The 22,505-nt window shown below is 43.6% G+C and overlaps 2 protein-coding genes across 2 annotated transcripts in view; both read left to right on the forward strand.

Moving 5' to 3' along the window:
- The window catches only part of LOC148098680 (protein NLRC3-like), a 321,437-nt gene that overhangs the window by 218,556 nt on the left and 80,376 nt on the right, over nt 1-22,505 (forward strand). The gene's annotated exons all lie outside the window — the stretch shown is intronic.
- On the forward strand, nt 1,991-16,086 carry LOC148098692 (dual specificity protein phosphatase CDC14AB-like). Its single transcript, XM_087850591.1, has 14 exons — nt 1,991-2,268; nt 3,339-3,429; nt 6,549-6,624; nt 7,052-7,144; nt 7,233-7,312; nt 9,098-9,164; nt 10,804-10,866; nt 11,296-11,368; nt 12,023-12,253; nt 12,345-12,483; nt 13,514-13,730; nt 13,859-13,950; nt 15,031-15,162; nt 15,246-16,086. The coding sequence occupies exons 1-14, from the start codon at nt 2,223-2,225 to the stop codon at nt 15,292-15,294; spliced, it is 1,449 nt and encodes a 482-aa protein (XP_087706717.1). The 5' UTR covers nt 1,991-2,222; the 3' UTR covers nt 15,295-16,086.

The following is a 22,505-nucleotide window of genomic DNA, read 5'->3' on the forward strand; positions in this document are numbered from 1 at the left end:
TGGCTGGTTGGTAATGCAGCGTTCAGCCTTTAAAACAAATCTACATGAAGCTGTTAGTTTGCTCGTATCCATGTTGGTGCATCAGTAACTACAGCAGAGGCTGTCGCTTCTCACCCAGGGCCAACATGACGAGCAGACAGAGCATGTAAACAGACAGCAGGTGGCAGTCTTTCACTGGAGACCAACCTATGATCACCAAGGGCTGATAAAAATCTGTCTTTTCACATAATAATAATCCCATACATAGCTTACTGTCTCCACATCAGTAGCATTATCGTCAGTGCTTCACCTTGATGGAGGCGTCCTCGGCTACCCTTCACCTGTCCCTCCAACCTTCCTCCAGGTGATCTGATGTCTAATTGGCTGACTGGAGCAGATTAAGCTAAGACCAGGAATAGGACTGCACACAGACACACACACACACACACACACACACACACACACAGAGGTCTGCATGTGGCTTTCCGTTAGACAGTAAGCTCAGTGTAGCATTACAAACATAAAGCCATCAAGAAGGAAACGCTCTCCTCTCATCTTCCTCACGTTATTAATTCAGTTCAGGGGCGCGTGTGAAAGGGCGCGTGTTAAAGGGCGCGTGTGAAAGGGCGTGTGTGAAAGGGGGCGTGTCAAAGGGCGCGTGTGAAAGGGCGCGCCTCAGCCGGCTCCTCAGCTAAACTCCAACGTTACAAGTTCTTGGAAAAAGTAACACTGTGGTGGAAATATTTCTGTGGAGATGAAATGAGTCACGTGGAGAAACAAATCTGTTCCTGATGTCTGGCAAACAAGCGCGTCCAACAAAGAAACGTCCCGTCCTCAGTGTCTTCATTAGGACACTTTTGTTATTGACACCCATGCTTGTTTCTTTTGGGCAAAGGTGCGGGACGGACTTGAAGACCTTGTTCGTACCAGTTTGGACACACCTGCGGCGCCGGTTTAGCGCAGCTGGATGAGCAGCAGTCCCTGTGTCCCTCTCTCACTTTCCTGTCAGTTTTCACTGCATCTGTCTAATAAAGACAAAAATACATTTAAGAAAAGAACAGAAAGTTTGGATACACCTTCTCATTTTATGGTTTTTCATATTTACATCGTAGAAGACATCACAATGTGGAGTTAAACAAAAAAGTCTGAAAACATGTTTTATATGTGAGATTCTTCAAAGCTTTGCTCTCCCAGTCTCACCTTGTCCCAGCACAGAAACAGAGACACGTGGGAAAAGTGACATCTCATTACATGAGTTTGTGTGAGGCTAGTCCAACAGTGATGCAGTCTAATGGTGTGGAGATCTTCCAGTCAGTGGTGACAGGCCCAGCTCTGACAGCACAGTGTGACAGCACCGTGTAGCATATGGAGCCCTTTAGAGATCAATGCATGTAAACTGTAAGGCGACCCCCGCATCTGTAGTCATTCTAAATATTTCTGTTTAACAAGCAAACACTTGATTAGAAAACTAAGTGATGCAAGTGCAGACTTAGCTAGCGGCCTGTGAAAGTCACAGTTCAGTCAGGCAGCTCAGACATTTGGCACTCAGGACTTTGGCTTTACAGCTTTGGGTGATGGGAACAAACCACAGTGCAGTCCTCCATCCAACCTAACCCAGCTCTCATCATAGCACAACGTGTGGGAGAGGTAGGCCACTCAGACAGGAGAGAAATGCCATCAGCATAGATGACTTTGTGGTGTTACTTTTGTAATGTTCACACAAATACAAATAAGCAAACGGTGCATTTTGTAGCAGCCTGGAAATATATAAATATATATAAATATAAATCCAGTTTCTATTACTGGGAAAGGGGATTTCTGTTTAAATCCAGCTCCAGCAGGCTTTGGCAGCACGGCCGGTGATGTGTGCGTGCGTTTATGTGACCATTGACTGAGCATGTGCGAGGCAGCAGAGAGATCATCGCTGCCACGACTCTGGGCTGTCCTGTAAATCTTCTACTTGCTGGGATATTCGTTGTAGTTCAGGCATGGAGGAGTGGAAACCTCTGGGTTCAGGCGCAGTCCGTGGAGCGGAGCGACTTTGGAGACTTTACGCATGCTCCTCATCAGCGGCGGGCGGGGAGACTTTAAAGTTGGACCCTTTTCATTTACAGTAGTGACGCAGGTGAAATGCTATTCTGTAGTGAACTCTTGATATTTTTGGAACATCTCGAGTGGTCTCACAACAGATAAGAAGAGGACAAACTCACTCCGGGACACTGTGACCATTCCCACTGTAACAAATGGCAGATGGATATGAGCAGGCCAGCTCATCAGAATTTATTAAGGGTAAGTTTAACATCAGTGCTGGGATGTAATACTGCATAATGGTTTTCTATAAGAAACTACAGCCTGCAATATTTCCATGTGTGTGACTGAGAGCGTGGACATAAATACACAGCACTGACCTGCTCGTTCATTTTGGCTCATTTGTTCTTTCAAACAAAGCTAAACCAGTATGATTCAGTGTGAGCTACACTGACCACGATGGTCTCCATCATGGGGACACTAACCAAATAAGAGACGAGGACATTTCTGATTATTTTGTAGCTTCTTCATCAGCACTGTGCATTGTTGTGGAGAACAATAACTCTTGACAGGACTGTGGGGGCAGCTGGTCGGCCTTTGGCCTGGAGGATGCTGGATCGTTCTCAGCTGTGTCTGCTATAATTAACATGATATAAAGTGTAACAGCTGTGCATTAAGAGGGTAAAAAGAATCCTGGTAAAGTGAGTCCATGCAGGTGCAGGTCAGCTTCACAGCCTTTACACAGCAGCTCGTTTCCAGGAATAAGTTTTTCTCTTTTCAGCTATCACTGCAGAACTTTCCAGTTTTACTGAAGCTGCTTCACTCATGAGTACATGTAAAACTACATGTAGCTGAAAGGTTCAAACTTACAGGCTAACAGTTGGCAGGTTGTAGCCCAGTGTCCCACAACTCATTCACTCATAGAGTCAAATAATACAGTTTAGTTAAAGCAAAGAATTACAAAGTTTATTACGTTTATAAAGCCACGACCCATCGTTCTCTAATCTGGTAAAAAGAAGCATTTCAGTAGTGCGAGGATTAAGTTTGGCTAAATCAGGTTAAGTAACCAGCACCAGTGTGTCATGTAAGGACGGAGATTTGGGTCCTGCCTTGGTTTCAGCAGCAGTTAATGAGGGGAACTGATCCTGTGCTGTAACCGAGACACCAAAAATACCTGGATACAGTCAGCAGCTCGGTGTGATCGGGACAAGAGAGCGTTATCGCCCTGTATCTGAAGCCAGGACTGTCTGTGAGGCTGAATGTAACCTGTGTGTGTGTGTGTGTGTGTGTGTGTGTGTGTGTGTGTGTGTGTGTGTGTGTGTGCACCACAGACCGCCTGTACTTTGCCACTCTGCGGGTCAAACCTAAGAATACAGCCAACACACACTTCTTCAGCACGGATGAGGAGCTCATATATGAAAGGTAAGCTGTGATCTAGTCTGATCCCCAATTCTGACGTACCGCCGTCTGACATCCATTTAAAGTGAGTCCGGATGTTATCATTCACATGCTGATATTATAGTTGGTGTTGTTCTTGGTTTAGCTGAATGTTCATTTAACAAAATACTTTCTGTACCATGTAAAAGGAAACTCATGACTTTCTATAACAGCAACAAGCATAAAACATTCAAAGTGACTCAAACTCTGATGGCTTCATGTCATCTGTCCAGTAGATCTGCAGAGATCTGCAGAGATCTGGTCTCTGTGGCTGAGACGGCTACAAGTGCCTGAAGGAGATCTCCAGCTTCTTCAGTGCTTCGGGGTGTCTCGTACTGTTGTGCAGTAAAACGTGTAGTGTGTGAAGCTTCCTCATGATTCTGCTAACCAGCTGTAGCTGATTATGTCAGCCGAGCTGGTCTGAGAGACACGTGGAGCTGAAGGTTCAGTGAATCCTGCAGATTCACTCAACAAACACACGAATGGCTGAAAAGTGAGAAACGCTGCGATGTCATTGCCACTGAAAGTCTCCATGGTAACAGTCTGCTCCTGCTCACTGCCAGCACACGCTCCTACAAATCATTTCTTTCTGATGCCTCTTTTGTAACAGATGAACTTTGTTTGCCTCCGTTTTTGTTGTTTCGTGTCCTTTAGAAATTCCTTTGACCTCATTAATATCCCACCTGTTCATTTCAGAGAGACACGCCTTTTGACAGTCATGGTCCTGTCCTTCCTTGACTTCTCATCACTGGTCTCTGATTACCATTATACTGTTAGAGGAAGTCCACTGCTCCACCCGGAGGGATGGTGTCCTGGTTCAAACTGTGGTCTTTCTAGTTGGAGTTCACACGTTTTCCCTGGTTCACAGTCCAAAGACATGCATGTTCATTCACGTTAGCTTAACTGGTGATTTAGTTTAGTCCAGTTTTATTTGTATAACATCAGTTACATCCAGGCCCTTTGTAGGTAAACAACCTACAATATTAGAGAGAAAACTCTAATTGGACGATTCCCAACGAGCAGGGCCGGGAGCAGTGGGACGGTAAAACTTCTAATAGGTGGGGAGACCCTGAAAGAACTTCCTTACAGTGCCGCCATGCCGCCTGGATGTGAGCAGGAAGCTGCTTCCTGTCAGGACAGCTGCTCTGGCCACCACGAAGACTATCAGAACCTGGCCTGATGAAGCCTTACAGCAGCTGCAGGACTGTCTCCACACCACCAGGAGATTCCTGAACATCCAGACCTGGAGGTGTACTGTGTCACCTGGTCTATCCCAACCACAAGCCCTGGATGACCGGGGACGTCCACCGGCTGCCTTCAGAGTGAGTGACGGTGGAACGAGGCATCTGAAAGGCCAAATCACAGTACAGGTGGAAGATCACCTGGACAGCAACAACAGCAGGCAGGTGTGTCAGGAGGGCAGCACATCACCGAGTACAGGAGCAGTCACAGAGCTGATGCTTCACTAGCAGAGCAGTTGAATCACTCCTTGTTTTGAAGTGCAGTCACCAGAGGCACGTATCAATAAGTCCATCCTCACTGTGGAGGAGTGTGACATGAGACACGCCGTCAACCCTCCAACAGGAACAGCTCATACGTCAGTGAAGACATGAAGTCCACATACTTGTGGAGAATTTCATCCAACCCTGTGTTGTCATGTTGATACATTTGCACTGTTTCTCCATGAAAATGTCTGTTGATGTATCACCAGTGTGACTGATGTCATAAACCAATCATCTGGTCCTGGCCTACTCTGTGGTCATAACCCCTGACTGAGCACGCACGAGTTATGGTTCCTTAAATGATCTGCATTTATTTTAGGATATAAAATAGTTTTAATCATACACCCTTTATACACCGATGAGAGACAGATCAGAGGTGACACAGCCTTGGAAAAATGCTCCATCTATGCGTTTATATGTGCCCTGCAAATTGCAGCTTCATACTGTGGATGTTCTGCTGTGGAGCTGCAGGCCACCACAGTACACAGGGCTGGGTGGAAACTGGTTTCCAGCATTTCCTGACCTCTCAGGACTTTTTAGGAACTCTAAGGCTACGTTCACTCTGCAGGTCTTGATGCTCAATTCAGATTTTTGGATCAAATCTGATTTTTTTGTCTGCTCGTTCACACTACAAATAAAATGTGACAGCAAACGCGCTCTAGTGTGAACGCTCAAAGCGGCCGCATGCACAAAAGAAGACGTCACACACAACGCGCTCTGTTTAGACCCAGAGCAACAATATTGTTTGACTGATGGTCTTAATATAAAGACTTCAGACTTCACGTTTCCCAATTTTTGCTTTAAGTTATTTTGTTATTAACATAATAATGTAAATAACCTAATAATGATCCTTATTGCTGTTTTAGAGGAGCGCTGCTTCAAAGGATAGTTGCAGATTTCTGTCAGAATCTGCAGATTATACAGAACAAATAAAATGTTCACGTTTCTCCAACGTTGTCTTCCCAACAGTTTCACTGGATGGACAGGAAGCGTTCGCGATGTCTTCTCCGGCGCTGATAATTGGCGTCTGTCTTGTGTCAGTGACGTAAAAGACGGATTTAATGCGACATGACCATCAAACAGCAGCTTTCTAAAACATCAGATATGTATCGGATTCAGCACCACATACGAAAGTGACCCAGATCGGATTTGAAAATATCAGATTTGTGCCGTTCACACTGTCACACCATGATCGGATAGATGGTCGCAGAGGGTCAAAAAATCTGATTTGATGCGCTTTCGCCTGCAGTGTGAACGTAGCCTGAGTTCCTGATGCTCAACTCTGAGCATCAGTATCATGGGATATATCACAGTTTCAGTGTGACTTGCACCCCTGCTCGTCTGTCATGTTCCAGCCTTGATAACAGTTTTCTTTTCTGCAGCAGACAAACGGGATCTGAGTTTGGTTTCATTGAGTGAAACAAAGCTGTGAGCTTCCTCTGACTCCATGTCTGCATTGTGTGGGTTTTCTAACGGAGCATTTTATTATAACCAGATGAACAATGTCACCGACTTCACCTGTCAGTGGGTTTAGTTTTGTGGCTGATTTGTGTTGTTGTTGTAATTGTTGAAAGCTCCTCCATCTCTCGCTGTGTGTTGCAGTTTTTATGCAGACTTTGGGCCCCTCAACCTGGCCATGCTGTACAGATACTGCTGGAAACTCAACAGGAAGCTGAAGGTAATGCAGATGAAGGTCTTCAGACTCAGGGCTTTGTTTGCTGTATAGACATCATTTAGAAAACGTGTTACGCTCTTATTTTGAAAGGTCTTTGCTGTGATGGTGTGTGTGCACTCCTCTGACAGTAGACTCTTATTTTGAAAGGTCTTTGCCCTGATGGTGTGTGTGCACTCCTCTGACAGTAGACTCTTATTTTGAAAGGTCTTTGCTCTGATGGTGTGTGTGCACTCCTCTGACAGTAGACTCTTATTTTGAAAGGTCTTTGCTCTGATGGTGTGTGTGCACTCCTCTGACAGTAGACTCTTATTTTGAAAGGTCTTTGCTCTGATGGTGTGTGTGCACTCCTCTGACAGTAGACTCTTATTTTAAATGTATTAATGCACATGTGCTGTTTCACTGATTATTGATTATCATTATTGGTTTATAGTCTTTCACAATGTCTAGAAAGAGACTGTTTCACTACACCAGCTACGACCAGAAGAAGAGAGCCAATGCTGCTGTTCTCATTGGTGCCTATGCTGTAAATATCCTTTCATTTGTCCATCACATCATCTGATTGCCCGTCTGTCTGTCCATTATTAGTGATGTAGTTTAACTCTGCCCTGTAGGTGATGTATTTGAAGAGAAGCCCAGAAGATGCCTACAGGACTCTGATAGCAGGAAACAACACAGGCTACATGCCGTTTAGGTACAGGCTGCTGCTTTCTACGAAACAGCACTGCATGCTGGGCTGTTGTCATTACATTTACTGAGACACTATTCTTCTGTCTGTTACATCCAGCTTAGCTTAGCTTAGCATAAAGACTGCAAGCAGGGTAACAAGAAGAAACTCCACCTAGCTGGAAATTATTTGGCGACCATGAAGGTTCCAGGAGGTCAGGAAACCTCATCAAACCCACACTTTTAAGTTTGGGATGGGAACATTTTCCCGTATTATTGTAGGGTTTTTACTGCTGTTGTGATTTGGCACTATATAAATAAAACTGAATTCAGAGATTTGAATGAATTGTTAACAGTTTATGAGCTCTTAGTGAGCTTTAGCAGTGCCAGTGGGTTGATTTCATTCATCTAGAGCAGGGGTCGGCAACCTGCAGCTCTTTAGTCCTTATACTGCGGCTCCGCGTGGTTTGGGAAAATAAATTAGAAGTATTTAGCTGAAGTGTATTTTATTTGTGTTTAGTTCTTTTTTTAACTTGTAGTTCTAAATTGGAAGATCATTGTGATTTTGAAATATAAAAATAAAATTATATCTTATTATTTTTTCATCGCTCAAAATAAGCGCCACACTCACAGGAACGCCATGCATTTATCGAGACTTTCAACCCCAGGTAGGCCAATTATGGATGTTCGGATCCACATTATGTCAGCAGCTCCACCGTGAACTATGTTAAAACAAACACGCTCACGCCTCACAGACGACAGCTTACAGTCCTGTAAAGATGAAAGTGACTTCGTACAGCCTGATCTGCAGACGCTGTGCGCAGAGGTTCAGGAGCAGAAGTCTCATTGTAAACATATCACGGCAGACACGACGATGTTTTCATGAACACGCTTTTCAGCATCTCTTTACTGACCACTTTTCACACACAGTTGCTGTACGCACACAGCCGGCTGTAGCTTTGCAGCTCACAGCCCGACACACACCAACAACAGCAGAGACGTAAAGGTGGTGAGGCGTGATTGCAGGTGCCACTCAGGTGCGTCCGCCTCCCCTGCAGCGACGCTGCAGACCACGCCCCGCCACACACATTAACCAGGTAAAATACATATTTAGGCAGAATTTTGCAAATATCAATTTTTCATCTTTCAGCAGCATCAAGCTTTTTTTCCAATTACTTGTTAAAATTCAGGTCAAAGCTCCAAAAGCCCAAAGGAGATATGAGGGCGGCTCACAACAGTTTTTGTTTGCTGGATCATTTTAGTTCAGCTTTCCTTTTGTTATATTTCTTTAAGAGTTCAAAATGTGTTAATTACATAAATAAAATGTAATTTTCTCTGTAGCACTTCATGGATTTCATAAGCAACATACCTTAGTTGTTCACACAAAGCATAAATATAAAAAACAATATATACAGTGTTATCTTCGTTTTAGATTTAGTATTTTTCAAAAAGTATTTGCGGCTCCCAGAGTTTTCTTTTGCGTGGAAACTGGGTCCAAATGGCTCTTTGGGTGTTAAAGGTTGCAGACCCCTGATCTAGACTGAGCTAACGTCCCCCCCCCCCCCCGCAGTCCCACTCCTGAGCTCAGCTGAACAGCTGCTGCTTAGTTTTTACACTCTTAGTGATGCTTTGTGTTTATTTACAGTGCAAACAAGCCTGAGACCAGATATGATCTGAACCCTGATAACTACACTGTGTGTGTGTGTGTGTCTGTGTGTGTGTGTGTGTGTGTCTGTGTGTGTGTGTGTGTGTGTGTCTGTGTGTGTCTGTGTGTGTGTGTGTCTGTGTGTGTGTGTGTGTGTGTGTGCCACAGAGACGCAGCAGTTGGAGAGTGCTCTTTTAACCTCACCGTCCTAAACTGCTTACAAGGAATCCACAAGGTAGCAACAACGTCTAACACAGATGATTTTAGTCAAATTAAAATGACACTTATTAACTTCATTTTGGTCATTTTAACCTCATTTTAACTTAAAAATCCCAGTTTGAGCCACATTTGACATTGTTCTCCTCTTATTCTGTAACAACAGTAATTGAATTCAGTTTTATTCATAGCACTAATTCTAAGCAACAGTTACTTCAAGGTACTTTAACTTATAAGGTAAAGACCCTACAGCACTGCACTAGAAGTATACACTTGGCAACAGTGGGAAGGAAAAACTCCCTTCCAACAGGACGAAACCTCCAACAGAACCAGGTTTAAGGAGGCAGCAATTCACTGTGACAGGTGAGGGGTGAGAGAAGAGAGCAGAGAGAACTACAAAGGAGTTTAATAATTACTAATGATTAAATACTTCAGTGATGTACAAACACACAGGAATTGAAAACAAACGACTAAAGAAGAAATAGTCAGTGCATCAACGTGTCTTTTAGACCCCATTCCTACAAAACTGCTCAAAGAAGTCCTGCCATTAATTAATTCTTCTATCTTAAATATGATCAACTATCTCTAATAATCAGCTATGTACCACAGGCCTTCAAGCTGGCTGCAGTTAAACCTTTACTCAAAAAGCATCTCTAGACCCAGTCTTAGCTAATTATAGGCCAATCTCCAACCTTCCTTTCATATCAAACATCCTTGAAAGAGTAGTTGTCAAACAGCTAACAGATCATCTGCAGAGGAATGGTTTATTTGAAGAGTTTCAGTCAGGTTTCAGAGCTCATCACAGCACAGAAACAGCTTTAGTGAAGGTTACAAATGATCTTCTTATGGCCTCTGACAGTGGACTCATCTTTGTGCTTGTCCTGCTAGACCTCAGTGCAGCGTTCGATACTGTCGACCATAATATCCTATTAGAGCGATTAGAACATGCTGTAGGTATTACAGGTACTGCACTGCAGTGGTTTGTATCATATCTATCTAATAGACTCCAGTTTGTGCATGTAAATGGAGAGTCCTCTTCACACACTGAGGTTAATTATGGAGTTCCACAGGGTTCAGTGCTAGGACCAATTCTGTTTACATTATACATGCTTCCCTTAGGCAGCATCATTAGAAGACATAGCATACATTTACACTGCTATGCAGATGACACCCAGCTCTATCTGTCCATGAAGCCAGATCAAATTCCTGCTCCTCACATACAAGGTCTTAAATAATCAGGCCCCATCTAACAGACCTCTCTGCACTGAATCATCCTTGTTATTAATCTCTGGCTGTCCTCACAGTGTGTGTTTGGTCCTGTCTCCGTCCCCTCAGCCCCTCAGCAGTCAGATTGCCGCCCCTCCCTGAGCCTGGTTCTGGTGAACATGTGTTTCTGTTAAAAACGAGTTTTTCCTCCCCACTGTCACCAGTGTGCCTGCTCGTAGGGGTGGTCTGATTGTGTTTCCTCTGTATAACTGTAGGGTCTTTACCGTACAATATTAACTGCCTGAGGTGACCTTTGTTGTGATTTGGTGCTAAAAAAAACTGAACTGAATCTGTGAAACCACTGCAGATCACTATAACACTAAACATTTCAGCCCTTTGGGGGGAGTTGTGCTTTTGTTGTGAAAATCTGTTCCTGCTCTTTTCCTCTGCAGGCATTACAACATGGTTTCCTGGATTTTGAAAGGTTCAGTGCAGAAGAATATGAACATTATGAGGTAACAGACTGCAGAGTGCTGACTGTGCTACAGGTCGATATCAATGAAAACAGGACCAGGATACAGTAAGAAATAAGTAACGTACGCTTGTTATTCATCCAGTTTATTTGCAGTGCTGTTAGTAACACAGTCAGGGCCAACCAAGGGCTCGTACGATGTCCAGGCCTGCCTTGGTGCACGCTGTACTTCCTCAGTTTCTCAGTTAGATTGATCCATAACTCACCCGTCCAAGTGATAGACAGTCAGTGAAGTAAAGGTCAGCTCACCTGTGTCCACTGCAACAAAACTGATTTCCAATGAAAGGTAAAAGACCGTATGTGTTCATTACTGCAGTGGTGGTATAATTAAGGTGTTCTGGATCCATGTTTTTAACTGATATGTCGCTAACCTCTATCACAGTCTTTCTTTCCTTTCTTTTTCTGCTTTTAGCGAGTTGAAAATGGAGATATGAACTGGATCATTCCGGGAAAGGTTCTGGCGTTCAGTAGCCCTCATTCTCGTGGTAAGATAGAAGATGGTGAGTCAGAATCTCTAAGCTAAAAGCTAAAAGCATGCCTCCAAACCAATCAGTGCTCACGTTGCTTGGCCTGACAGAAGGCCTGTGCAGCCCCTCAGTGCCTGCACGTCCTGAAACAGCTGAGAAGAGCTAACCTTACCCTGCTGTCTTCTGATGGCGTGTATTGTTTCCTGCTTAGTGCTGTCATGTTGTTACGGCTGGATTAGACGAGCCTGAGCCCTGCAGTGGCTCGGGGTTTCCCATGATGCACTCATGCTTCTTCATCACTCAGCTCTTTTTACTTCCTGTGTATTTACACCACTTTGCACGTAGTTATTATTCCCCTCTGGCTCTCCAGTCCGTCTCTTGTCCTGTTGTCCTCCCCTCACCCCGACCACATGTGGCAGGTTGCTCCCCCTCCCTCAGCCTGGTTCTTGTTAAAGGGAGTTTTTCTTTCCCGCTGTCAGCAGGTGCTTGGGGCTGTTCGATCGTTGAGTTTTCTCTGTATTTAACGTCTTTACCTTACAATATAAATCAGTTGACACTACGTCATTGAATCTTATTTTACGTTTGCATTAAGAGACAGGACTTGCATTAAAAACAGACCCTCGCTGATTGAAACGTACGACGTAACTCAGTTGTTGTTGATTCTGTCTCCAGGTTATCCCCTCCACACACCCGAGGCATACTTCTCATACTTTTGCCAAAATGACGTAACGACCGTGGTTCGTCTGAACAGGAAGTTGTATGATGGCAGGCGGTTTGAGGATGCAGGATTTGAGCACCACGACCTCTTCTTCCTTGATGGGACCACGCCCTCTGACCTCATCGTCAGACGCTTTCTGCATGTGTGTGAAAGCACAGACGGGGCAGTGGCAGTGCACTGTAAAGGTAGGACTGCAAGTGTTTATGTATGTTTAATTGATGTCATTTATTTCTTTTATCTTAACTTTGTCTCTTTAAACACTCCATCCATTTACAGCTGGATTAGGCCGCACGGGCACTCTGATTGGCTGCTACCTGATGAAGCACTTCCGGTTTACTGCAGCCGAGGCGATTGCTTGGATCAGAGTCTGCAGACCTGGATCTATCATCGGTCCACAGCAAAACTTCTTAGAAGAGTGAGTTTGTGCCTCAGCTGTGACCGCTCAAACCAAACGCTCCAATTTCCGTGACTCCAAAGGTATCAGTCGGAGACAATCATTAAGCTTTAGTGCCGTTCATGAAAGTACAGGAGTAGTGCTTTCCAGATGATGTGCACACAGACACGTCTGCAACACTTCATTAGGATAATGTCACAAAACACAAGCAGACGGCAACTTCACCTCCAAGGTGCACGGAGAAAGATCTGACGAGGTGAAGACTCCAGTCACAGAGTATTAGGGAACCATAACGTGTTAGTGGCCTTCATCAGGGTCATTGCGTTTATCTGTGAAGGTGTGATTGGTCCACTTTTTCTGTTTCCAGTCTTTTTTATTTAAACACAAGCTGTTTGACATTTTGCAATGACCCAAAAGGCGTTGGTCACTAAGTACAGCTGTTCTCTAATACTTCGAGTGTCGCTGGAGTCTTCACACGAAGCACAAGTAGATCAGGAAGTAGATCAGGAAGTAGATCAGGAAGTAGATCAGGAAGGGTTTGAGGTGTCACCTTGGCCTTCAACGTCGGCAGATCTCAATCTCATCGAGCATCTGTGAGATGTGCCTGACAAACAAGGCCCGTCTGTGCTTAGGCTGTGGCATCTATTGCTGTTACCACACAAGATGTTTCTCCATGCTGAGGTCATGGTTGGAGCATGCTGGAAATGTAGTAAAAGTTAGAAGAGAAGCAAAAGGTGGAGGTCAGGGTGGGGCATTCCCCAGGGTGCCCATGTGCAGCTGGTGGTGACTGCAGCAGTGGGAAACTGGTGGATGATGAATCAAATCGAATTAAAAAAGCCTGAAACTGTGTTACTGCTGCAGACTGCAGTCAGCTGGTTTCTCTCCTCAGCTCTGGACGCACACTTCCTCCTTACGCCACAGTAGTGCTCTGTTGCTAATGGCTACTAGCTTTGTGTGTCTACTTACACGCTAAACCAGGATGTTGAATGTTATACCTGCTAAACATGATATCACAGTTAGTTTGTGGCGTGTGTTTGATGTTTGTGTGCAGGAAGCAGCACAGTTTGTGGGTTCAGGGTGACGTGCATCGGTCTAAACAGAAGCTGGTCCAACAGAGACGGAGTCGGCAGCAGCAGCTGCAGCAACAGCAGCTTCACCGCTCTGACTCTGTGCAGGGAGGCAAACAGGAGGCAGTGTCCTCGCTGCTTTCCAGCATGGATGACCTGTCAATCAACACCGTGCTCTGCAAGTCATATAGCTTGGATGAGGTCAGCGGTGTGACTTCATAGCACCTTTTTTTAATGGTTACTGCAGAATTCAAACAAGCTACTGAGTTCTGATCACAATGTTGTGTTTTCATGCTGCTAATTGTGTCTTTCTTTCTGTGTCTGTGCAGAATAACTGCAAAGAAGTCAGTCTGACACAGGGAGACGAACTGAGAGCACTGAAGGGAAAACGCCCACCGAGATCAGCGTCATCCTGCTCAAGGTACCAATATCTGTAATTTAATTAATGATAAATGGTTATTGTGGTCAGTGCAAGAGACACGTTGAGAATTAGCTCAAAACAAAGTTTCTATTAACAAGGAGATATAATAGACACCAACATGTTTTTGTGGATGTCAGAAAGTACATAAGTGACTGTTGTCGAATGCTTTGTTTGCACGCTGTCTAACAGACAGACTGGACTGCATGAAATCCTGCTGTGTTCTCATCTGTGCAGCGTAAATGTTGTGTATAACCTGCTCGAGCTCATGCATCCTTTTTTGTTCTTCGGTTAAACTGAAACCTAAATGCAACAAGAGAAGTTGTTGTCTTTGGATACTTTAGTTAATCATGAGTGAGATTAAGGTTGTGGAGGTTGTCAGAGTATTCCTTCTACTGCCTGACAGTGTCCTCAGTTGGAGTCAGCAGGCCTCCATCTTTACTGGACACCGTGTTGGTAGAGCACCACTTCCCCCTCCTGACGGTTTGCCAGAATCGCTCCTCCTACGCCCAAGTTTTTGCTGCAGCCGCGGCCTGAGCTGCGTTTCGATTGGCCTGCCCGCTGCCTCTGCTCTCCACCCGTGGCTGCCGCCAGACACACAATCAGTAGATAATACCTCTGCTCACTACAGTTTTTGTTTTGGTCCCTGAATCCACGGCCCCAATATAGCAGATATATAAGATGCTGCCATAGTTCAAGAAACATTTCATAAAAAGTAAATAGTTACAAATCGGGGATATGGGAGCTGCGGCAAAACGAAACCAAAGGACGACCACGAACCAAACTCACAACGTGCTTCTCCTGTAAACTAACATCACTAAACTGCTAACCTGACACAACCAAGAACTGGGCTTCCACGGAGGTTAACTCGAGGTACCTCCCACACGTCGAAGCGTATTTGTCTCTTGTCTCTTGTACAGAGTGTGTGTGCAGATGTTGATTCCTGCAGTGAGCGTAGAAATCATCAGAAGGATTTTTGGAGAAGTTGTTCGTTGTGCTTGTTTTTGTGAAGGATCAAGTTTAGTATTTGCTCTTGGATCACACACACACACAAATATGAGGTGTTCTTGTTTTCTGTGTCAGGTTAAACCTGTCCAAGACTTCACACTGCTCCATCCTCCCTCCCCCGAAGCCCTCCAAAGTCCACCTCACCCCCTCTTCTACTAAAAAGCTGAGACGAAGTTCCTCTACCACCACTGCTCCGCAGATCAGGAGGTTGGTGTCTGTGCTTTTGTTCCTTACTAGAAGCACATTATAATAAAACCAATATAAAATGTGATGTGCTGATGTCTCCACAGTCCCTTCAGCCTCACTGTGTTCAGCACCAGGCCAGCACTGATTCACTGACTTCACACTTGGGACGTTCTGGTCATGAATCAGCCCAGCTGATGATGGACTCGCTGGAAACTGGATCAGCTCTCTTGCACCTTTAATAGGCTGTAAATCCTTTTTTAGCCCCAATAACTACTTTTGGTTTTGACAGAGCCAACAGTTTGTCACCACTTTAACTGGTCACGTGGCCCATTCTGTGATAACAGGGCCGACACCATAAATCATCACGTCTCTTGGGTATAGCAGGCAGGTAACTGTAAAAAACTGCTGCTGCATATTGCAGATATAACATCTGCTAGATGCTGAATGTCCCGTTGTCACAATCATTTTGCTGGAAGCAAAGGACACGTGCAGGTGCAAAGACCAAACAACGCTAACAGGGGATAAAAGGTCGTGGCCCGAGGACTGAGTCAGACCATCGCCAAGAGCAGTCTGGGTGCTTCTGATAAACGGCTGCTGCCATTTGTCCATCCAAAGTTCAGAACCACAGGATGTAGACGGCCTGAAGCAACGTCTTGGTTGCAGAAACACAGACCTTTAGAAGTCGTACCAAAATCCACGCCAACTTTGGCAGATCACAGGTTTCTTGGCTGCACATGATGGACCTAGCTTATTTGGCACGTTGTTGTAATGTTGTCTCCTCATTTTCAGTACTTTAGTAACCTGGTTGGGTTAGAGAACCATAGCAAACCACATCTTTTGTAAGAGATCGGTGCACATTGTTCAAGAATTAACAACTGGACGCAAAATTGTCTTGCAAGACCAAGAGTGATACACTGCTTCTGCTATAGATGTTATTTATATTTTCCAAGATTTCATCGATAAAGTATGACAAACTTATATTTGCTGGTCTTTTAATGTTCGACATTCTTATAATGCACTTTGAAAACCTCTGAGCACACATGCTAGGAATAAAAGACACAAAACACAGGCAGCAATATAACATAGCTAACATTAACAGTGCAGTGAATCCTGCTTGTGCCGTGATATTCAGGACTGCAAACCGAGCAGCATCACTGACTTCCAGCTTGTTGTGTTTGTGGATATATGACTGACTTTAATTATCCATCAAATCATCACATTCTCTGTAAGATTAAGGTCGACTATATATATATATATATATATATATATATATATTAGGGGTGCAACGATACTCGTATCGATATTGAACCGTTCGATACAGAGCTTTCGGTTCGGTACGCATATGTATCGAACAATACAACATTTTTAATTTATTTTATCAACTTTCCTTCTGACGGTGCTGTCTGTGTTGAGCGCTCAGTGGATCTGCACTCGACAGTGCAGCCTAGGCGGAGTAGTCGAACACAGATTCACTGAGCGCAGGGCAAGCTAGCGAGACAGAAGTTAAGCTCTCCTTGCAACATGGCAAATTGAACCTCCCCCACCCTCATTCAGATCTGGCGTTTGGAACTATTTTGGTTTTCATGTGACGTATGACCCTGAAGGTAAGCGTGTCATGGACTAAAGTAAAACAGTATGTTGGATGTGCCACGCAATGCTCAATTACATGGGTGGGAACTAGTGTGTTAGCGCAGTTAGCTCGTTAACGTGTTAGCTGTCCAGCCCCACGCACGGGGCAATCCGCGGTAGCTCGTTAACGGAGATTTGCCGTGTTGTGGCGTTAACGTCATTTCAGATTAACGCTGACAGCACTAGTGGGAACACAACGAATATGACTGCACATTTACGCCGACATCATCCTAGTGCAAAAACAAGTGGAAGCAGACAAAAACAACAAGCAGGCATGCTACAAACTTTACCGGAGTCAGCGGTTAGCACATGATTCTCCTTATGGGGACCTGATATGTTTAATATGCTGCTGAGAATATAGCCCAGAAGAAGCGTATATTATAGCTTTTATTTTGGAAAGAGCCATTTCTCTGTAATAAACTCTCTTTTCCAAAGATGAGTGATTCCTCAATCAGATACAGGGCTCGCAAAATCGCTAGCCCGACGTCCCGGGGCTAGCGATTTTCCAGTCGGGCTGCCCTGCCCTGCCCGTCGGCCTATCGTAGGAAGGAAAAATATATGTCAATGCTTTTGCATTCTTTCGGAAATGTAGCTGGGTAATTATGTCATTGGCATCGGTGAGCCACTGTGAATATGTGACATATTGAAATCGCTTGTGAATTTGAATTTGCGCTTGTTTTTTGCTTTCACTTTGCAATCGCGCGAACTGTGTATAGAGAGCGACAGCACTGATTGGTGAGTGATGATAATTTGTGCACCAATTCCTCTGACATCGTCTTATCAATCATTAGCTTACTATGCAAACATGACAAGTGAAATCTCCCACAGCTTAAACATGTGAGAGGTTGATCGCGCAGAGAATCGCTGAGCGTTATATGAGTGCGTGTGTAAAAGCAGCAGGATATATATTTTAGTTCTGCTGAGCCAAATAAGACAGGTCAGGGTGAAGAAGTGACAGCCAAAGAAAAGCTTACCACAAAACGGAAACGTTATGACAAATCAGACTATAAGGCAAAAAGAAAGTGCAGCTTTATGGTTTCATGGACAAAAGAATTTCTGTGGCTGCAATATGACGAGCTAAATAACCAGGGCTGCACATAAGTGGTCCGCAGGTGCGTATTCGCTGTCAAAATAAAAAACGCGCACAAGATAAGAAGTTGCAACGCCTGTTTGCATACATAAGATTTTCAGGAGGAGGACAGACATTTGTTTAGAACTCTTAAAGATGTCGAAGAAGCTCCTTTAAGCAGTTACTTTGGTGTTCCTCCACCTCCAAAGAAATGTCAGAAGGAGTCCAAACCACAAAAGAAGCGCGTATTCTCGGAAAAGTGGTTGCAGGAGGTGAGCTGGCTTCAAACAAATGATGAACGCACAGAGATGTGGTGCAGAATGTGCCGAGAAAATTTAATAAATGACAAATTAATAAAAAGGCATGAACTTTTTTTTTGTATCGAAAAACTATCGAACCGTGACACCAAAGTATCGAACCGAACCGAACCGTGAATTTTGTGTATCGTTGCACCCCTAATATATATATATATATATATATATATATATATATATATATATTTATTTTAATTTATTTATTAGGGGTGCACTCGTATCAATATTGAACCGTTCGATACAGTTCTTTCGGTTCAGTATGCATATGTATCGAACAATACAAAATTTTTAATTTATTTTATCAACTTTCCTTCTGACGATGCTGTCTGTGTTGAGCGCTCAGTGGATCTGCGCTCGACAGTGCAGCCTAGGCGGAGGAGTCAAACGTAGATCCACTGAGCGCAGCGCAAGCTAGCAGACAGAAGCTAAGCTCTCGTTGCAACATGGCAAATTGAACCTCCCCCACCCTCATTCAGATCCCTATCCGTTTAGAACTATTTTGGTCTTCATGTGACGTATGACCCTGAAGGTAAGCACGTCATGGACAAAAGTAAAACAGTATGTTGGATGTGCCAGCAATGCTCAATTACATTGGTGGGAACTAGTGTGTTAGCGCAGTTAGCTCGTTAACGTGTTGGCCGTCCAGCCCCACGCACGGGGCGATCCGCGGTAGCTCGTTAACGGAGATTTGCCGTGTTGTGGCGTTAACGTCATTTCAGATTAACGCTGACAGCACTAGTGGGAACACAACGAATATGACTGCACATTTACTCCGACATCATCCTCGTGCAAAGACAAGTGGAAGCAGACAAAAACAACAAGCACGCATGCTACAAACTTTAGCCGAGTCATTCAGACAGCCGTTAGCACATGATTCTCCTTATGGGGACCTGATATGTTTAATATGCTGCTGAGAATATAGCCCAGAAGAAGCGTATAGTATAGCTTTTATTTTGGAAAGAGACATTTCTCTGTAATAAACTCTCTTTTCCAAAGATGAGGGATTTCTCCATGAGATAGATTTATTACTTTGTTGTTTCAGCAACATTAAATTTAAAAACTGTACTTTTGAGTTAAAATATATATTTATAATTTTAATAAATGACAAATTAAAAAGGCCTGAACATTTTTTTGTATCGAACCGTGAATTTTGTGTATCGTTGCACCCCTAATATATATATATATATATACACGAGGCTTTAAAACCAAGTTAACGCTGAAAGTACAAACATCACTAATGTTACAAAACTTTGCCGCCATGTGGCCAACAGCAATGTTGTAATGTTCTTCATTATTAAACATTCGCAGATGAATAAGTGACGTCATATTCAGTACTTACTTTTGACAGTTCACTCTTCGGCCGCTCCCTTCTGCCATATTTTGCGGCAAAATTAGGTGCAGGTGCAGACCCTGAATTGGGACACAGCCAATGTGTGGACATGTGCTTTAGGGATGGGATTTCCGGCTCTTTTTAGAGAACCGGCTCTTTCGGCTCCGAACCGGCTCTCCAGGTTGTTTTGTTGCTTTAATTAATTTATTATTAACAATAATATAAAATTATGCACAAAAGGAATTACTAATGTAAAAAAAAGTGGTTTTTATTTATATATGTTTATATATAAATATATGCGGTGGTTCCTTGAGACAAAACACGTACAAACTCCAAAACACATTTCTAGCATGAACTGAACTTCCAAAACAGAGGTGCTTAGATCACTTAAATTACACAATTGAAAGCATGAAAGCATATGTGTATTGTTTGTGTATTTATACACAAGCACTCATATATAGTCAAATAATAAAAACTAAATAAATGTTCATTTACCTGTTATTACCACACACCAAATCCAGTCGTTGGTACTTGCTGGCTTGTGTAGCCACGAGGTAACAAAAGTTCGACACTTCCCCCTAGCATCCTGGAGCACTCCTGTTGTCTTCTGTACGTGTTTTGGAGTTTGTATGTGTTTTGAAGTTTGTACGTGCTTTGTCTGTAGGGGCCACCGTAAATATACTTTTATTTATTCACTCCACATAAAATGTAATAAATAAATCATATAATACAAAAATCAACTATTCACATTTCAACTTTTAACTATTTAAATTTTCAGCTTTTTCCTTTTACAAATTTAAAGTGAAACAACACAAAACACAACACAATTAAATATAAATTAAAATATAAAAACAAAAAGAAGATGCATATTCTCTGTCATATGGGCCTGCATGAATAAACTTTCTGAATCCTTTATCATCTGCAACTGAAAATAGTTGTGGATGATTACTATACCTTTCTAATGTGACGTTGTTGTCCCTGGCTCTCTCTCTCTCTCTCTCCCTCCCGCTCTGTTCCTGTGCTACTGAGTGTAACTACCGCCCCTCCCCCCTCTTCCCAGCTTAAAGCACAAGGCTCGCGTGCTGAGTGAAGCGGAAAAAAGTGCGAGAGAGAGGGTGAGAGAAAGAAAAAAAAAACACGGCTCGCAATAAGGAGCTGGCTCCTGTCGTTCACGTCAAAGACCCGGCTCTAAGAGCCATTTTGTTTGCGACCGACACATCACTAATGTGCTTGCACGCTAGTGCATGAGGAGGGAGGGATTATATGTTTTACCTCTCCAGACACCTTTCTTTTTTTTCATAACCTTTCTTTTGCAACGTTATGGGTTGTACGAACACTGTGCTATGTTTGTAAACACTATGTTTGTTAAGCTGCAGCCGTTCAACCGGGCTTATATGGTTGACGAAGAGAAGGTGTATTAAAGGAAACACTGTGGAATTCCCAATGCCAGTGTGAGCACTGCTATCAGTGAGCTTAACGACAGCCGTTAGCATCATTTCAGTGTTTCAGTCATAAAAACACTTCCTGTCTCTGTGGTGGTTACACTGACATCATGCAGTTTGTGCTTTGACCTCCAGAGGGCAACAAATCAGCACAGACAGAGAGCTCCATTCAAACTTTGCTGCCATCAGTAATAATTCTTCAAATATAATCATCAGTGTTTGAGCAGCTATGATATCAGGGACAATCTAGACATGTGTGACAATACTGAACATGTCACATGACACACCTTAAACATCATGTGATCCACTCTCAGTCTGCACTTTCATTCATGACTTCAACAGGTTGAAATGAGCTTTGAAGAAACATTCAGAGAAATAAATCTTTCATGGATTCATGTGAGCAGCAGATGAACTTTGTACCAACAACATCTTCAATAACAGAGTCTGAATGAAGCTCAGGTGTTGATGCTGCTCACTGATTGGACGGTTGGTTTCAGCTCTGCTCTCAGTCTTTCCTGCACAGGTGAAGGTAGAAAGTGTGACTGGATCTATAGACTGGAAACAGAGAAACATGCTGAACATTTGAAGCTTTGCAGCAGAAATGTTCATGTTACAAATACAGCAGAGCTGATCTGGGATCAGTGTGTTCACACCTGCAGCTACAACAAGGTTTCATGTCTCCACACGTCAGCATGTGAACTTTACTCTGACTCAGTCTGAGCAGTCAGACGGCATATTTTTAAAGTTAACACATCAGCACACACAGAGCTGAGCCCCTCCCACCTGTGCTGAGTTTCAGGTGGAGCCCCGCCTCCTTCCAGGAAGCAGCTCACCTGTGTGTCCGTGTTTAGTGTCCAGGTGTGGAGAGGAGCTTGTTGTTGGTGTGTGAAGAAACTGTAAGTTTGCTTTGTTTCCTCCTTTAACAGTTTGTCTTTAGGAACTTTACTGTTTGTTCAGCTCATGTTTGATTTCTTCACACAACAAACTGTGTGTGTTTGTATTTCCGGTCTCTCCATTAAAGTCAGTGTGTAATGTTTTCCTGGCTAACATCAGCTGTGTGCAGCTTAGTTCCAGCCAGGGGCGATTCTAGGATCAGAGCTTTGGGGGTGCTAAGCACCCAGAGAGCTGCCCAGCCAGGCAAGATAAACTTTACACGTCACAATGAGATTTCTTCCCTGTCTCTGTCACTTCCTGCATCCTTAAATGTCTCCAGTTGTCCCAAGATCTCTATAACTGTGTCCTTGGTGCATTTAAACCCCTGTTCCTCCCTGTCCTCATCGTCTGTTGTCTTTGTCTCCGTTATCAGTCATCATAATTTTACCATCTCTGTGCAAGTCTGCAAATTTATTTATTAAATCATAAGATTCTTAAATTTATCAAGTTTCTCTGTGCCTGGGTCCTCGTCACAAAACATGACATCACTGTTTTGTACATTTTAACACAACAGTAGAGTTGTGGCTGAACCACATAAAAATATATCATTAATTTTAACCTCCCCAATCCATTATAATGTTATGTTGGAATGTTGTTAAAAAGGGTCTAAAATGTTTCAACCCGGTTTGTTTAGCAGATTCTGTATA

The sequence above is a fragment of the Neolamprologus brichardi genome, chromosome 14 (genome assembly GCF_056152115.1).
Source record: "Neolamprologus brichardi isolate AB-2024 chromosome 14, ASM5615211v1, whole genome shotgun sequence".
Classification (NCBI taxonomy): Eukaryota; Metazoa; Chordata; class Actinopteri; order Cichliformes; family Cichlidae; genus Neolamprologus; species Neolamprologus brichardi.

What these genes read in the sequence shown, in the direction of transcription:
- LOC148098692 (XM_087850591.1), top strand. Translation starts at nt 2,223, where the DNA reads ATGGCAGATGGATATGAGCAGGCCAGCTCATCAGAATTTATTAAGG. An exon ending in AACTCAACAGGAAGCTGAAG is followed by an intron (nt 6,625 to 7,051) that starts GTAATGCAGATG and finishes ATTGGTTTATAG; the next exon opens with TCTTTCACAATGTCTAGAAA. An exon ending in ACTGCTCCGCAGATCAGGAG is followed by an intron (nt 15,163 to 15,245) that starts GTTGGTGTCTGT and finishes ATGTCTCCACAG; the next exon opens with TCCCTTCAGCCTCACTGTGT.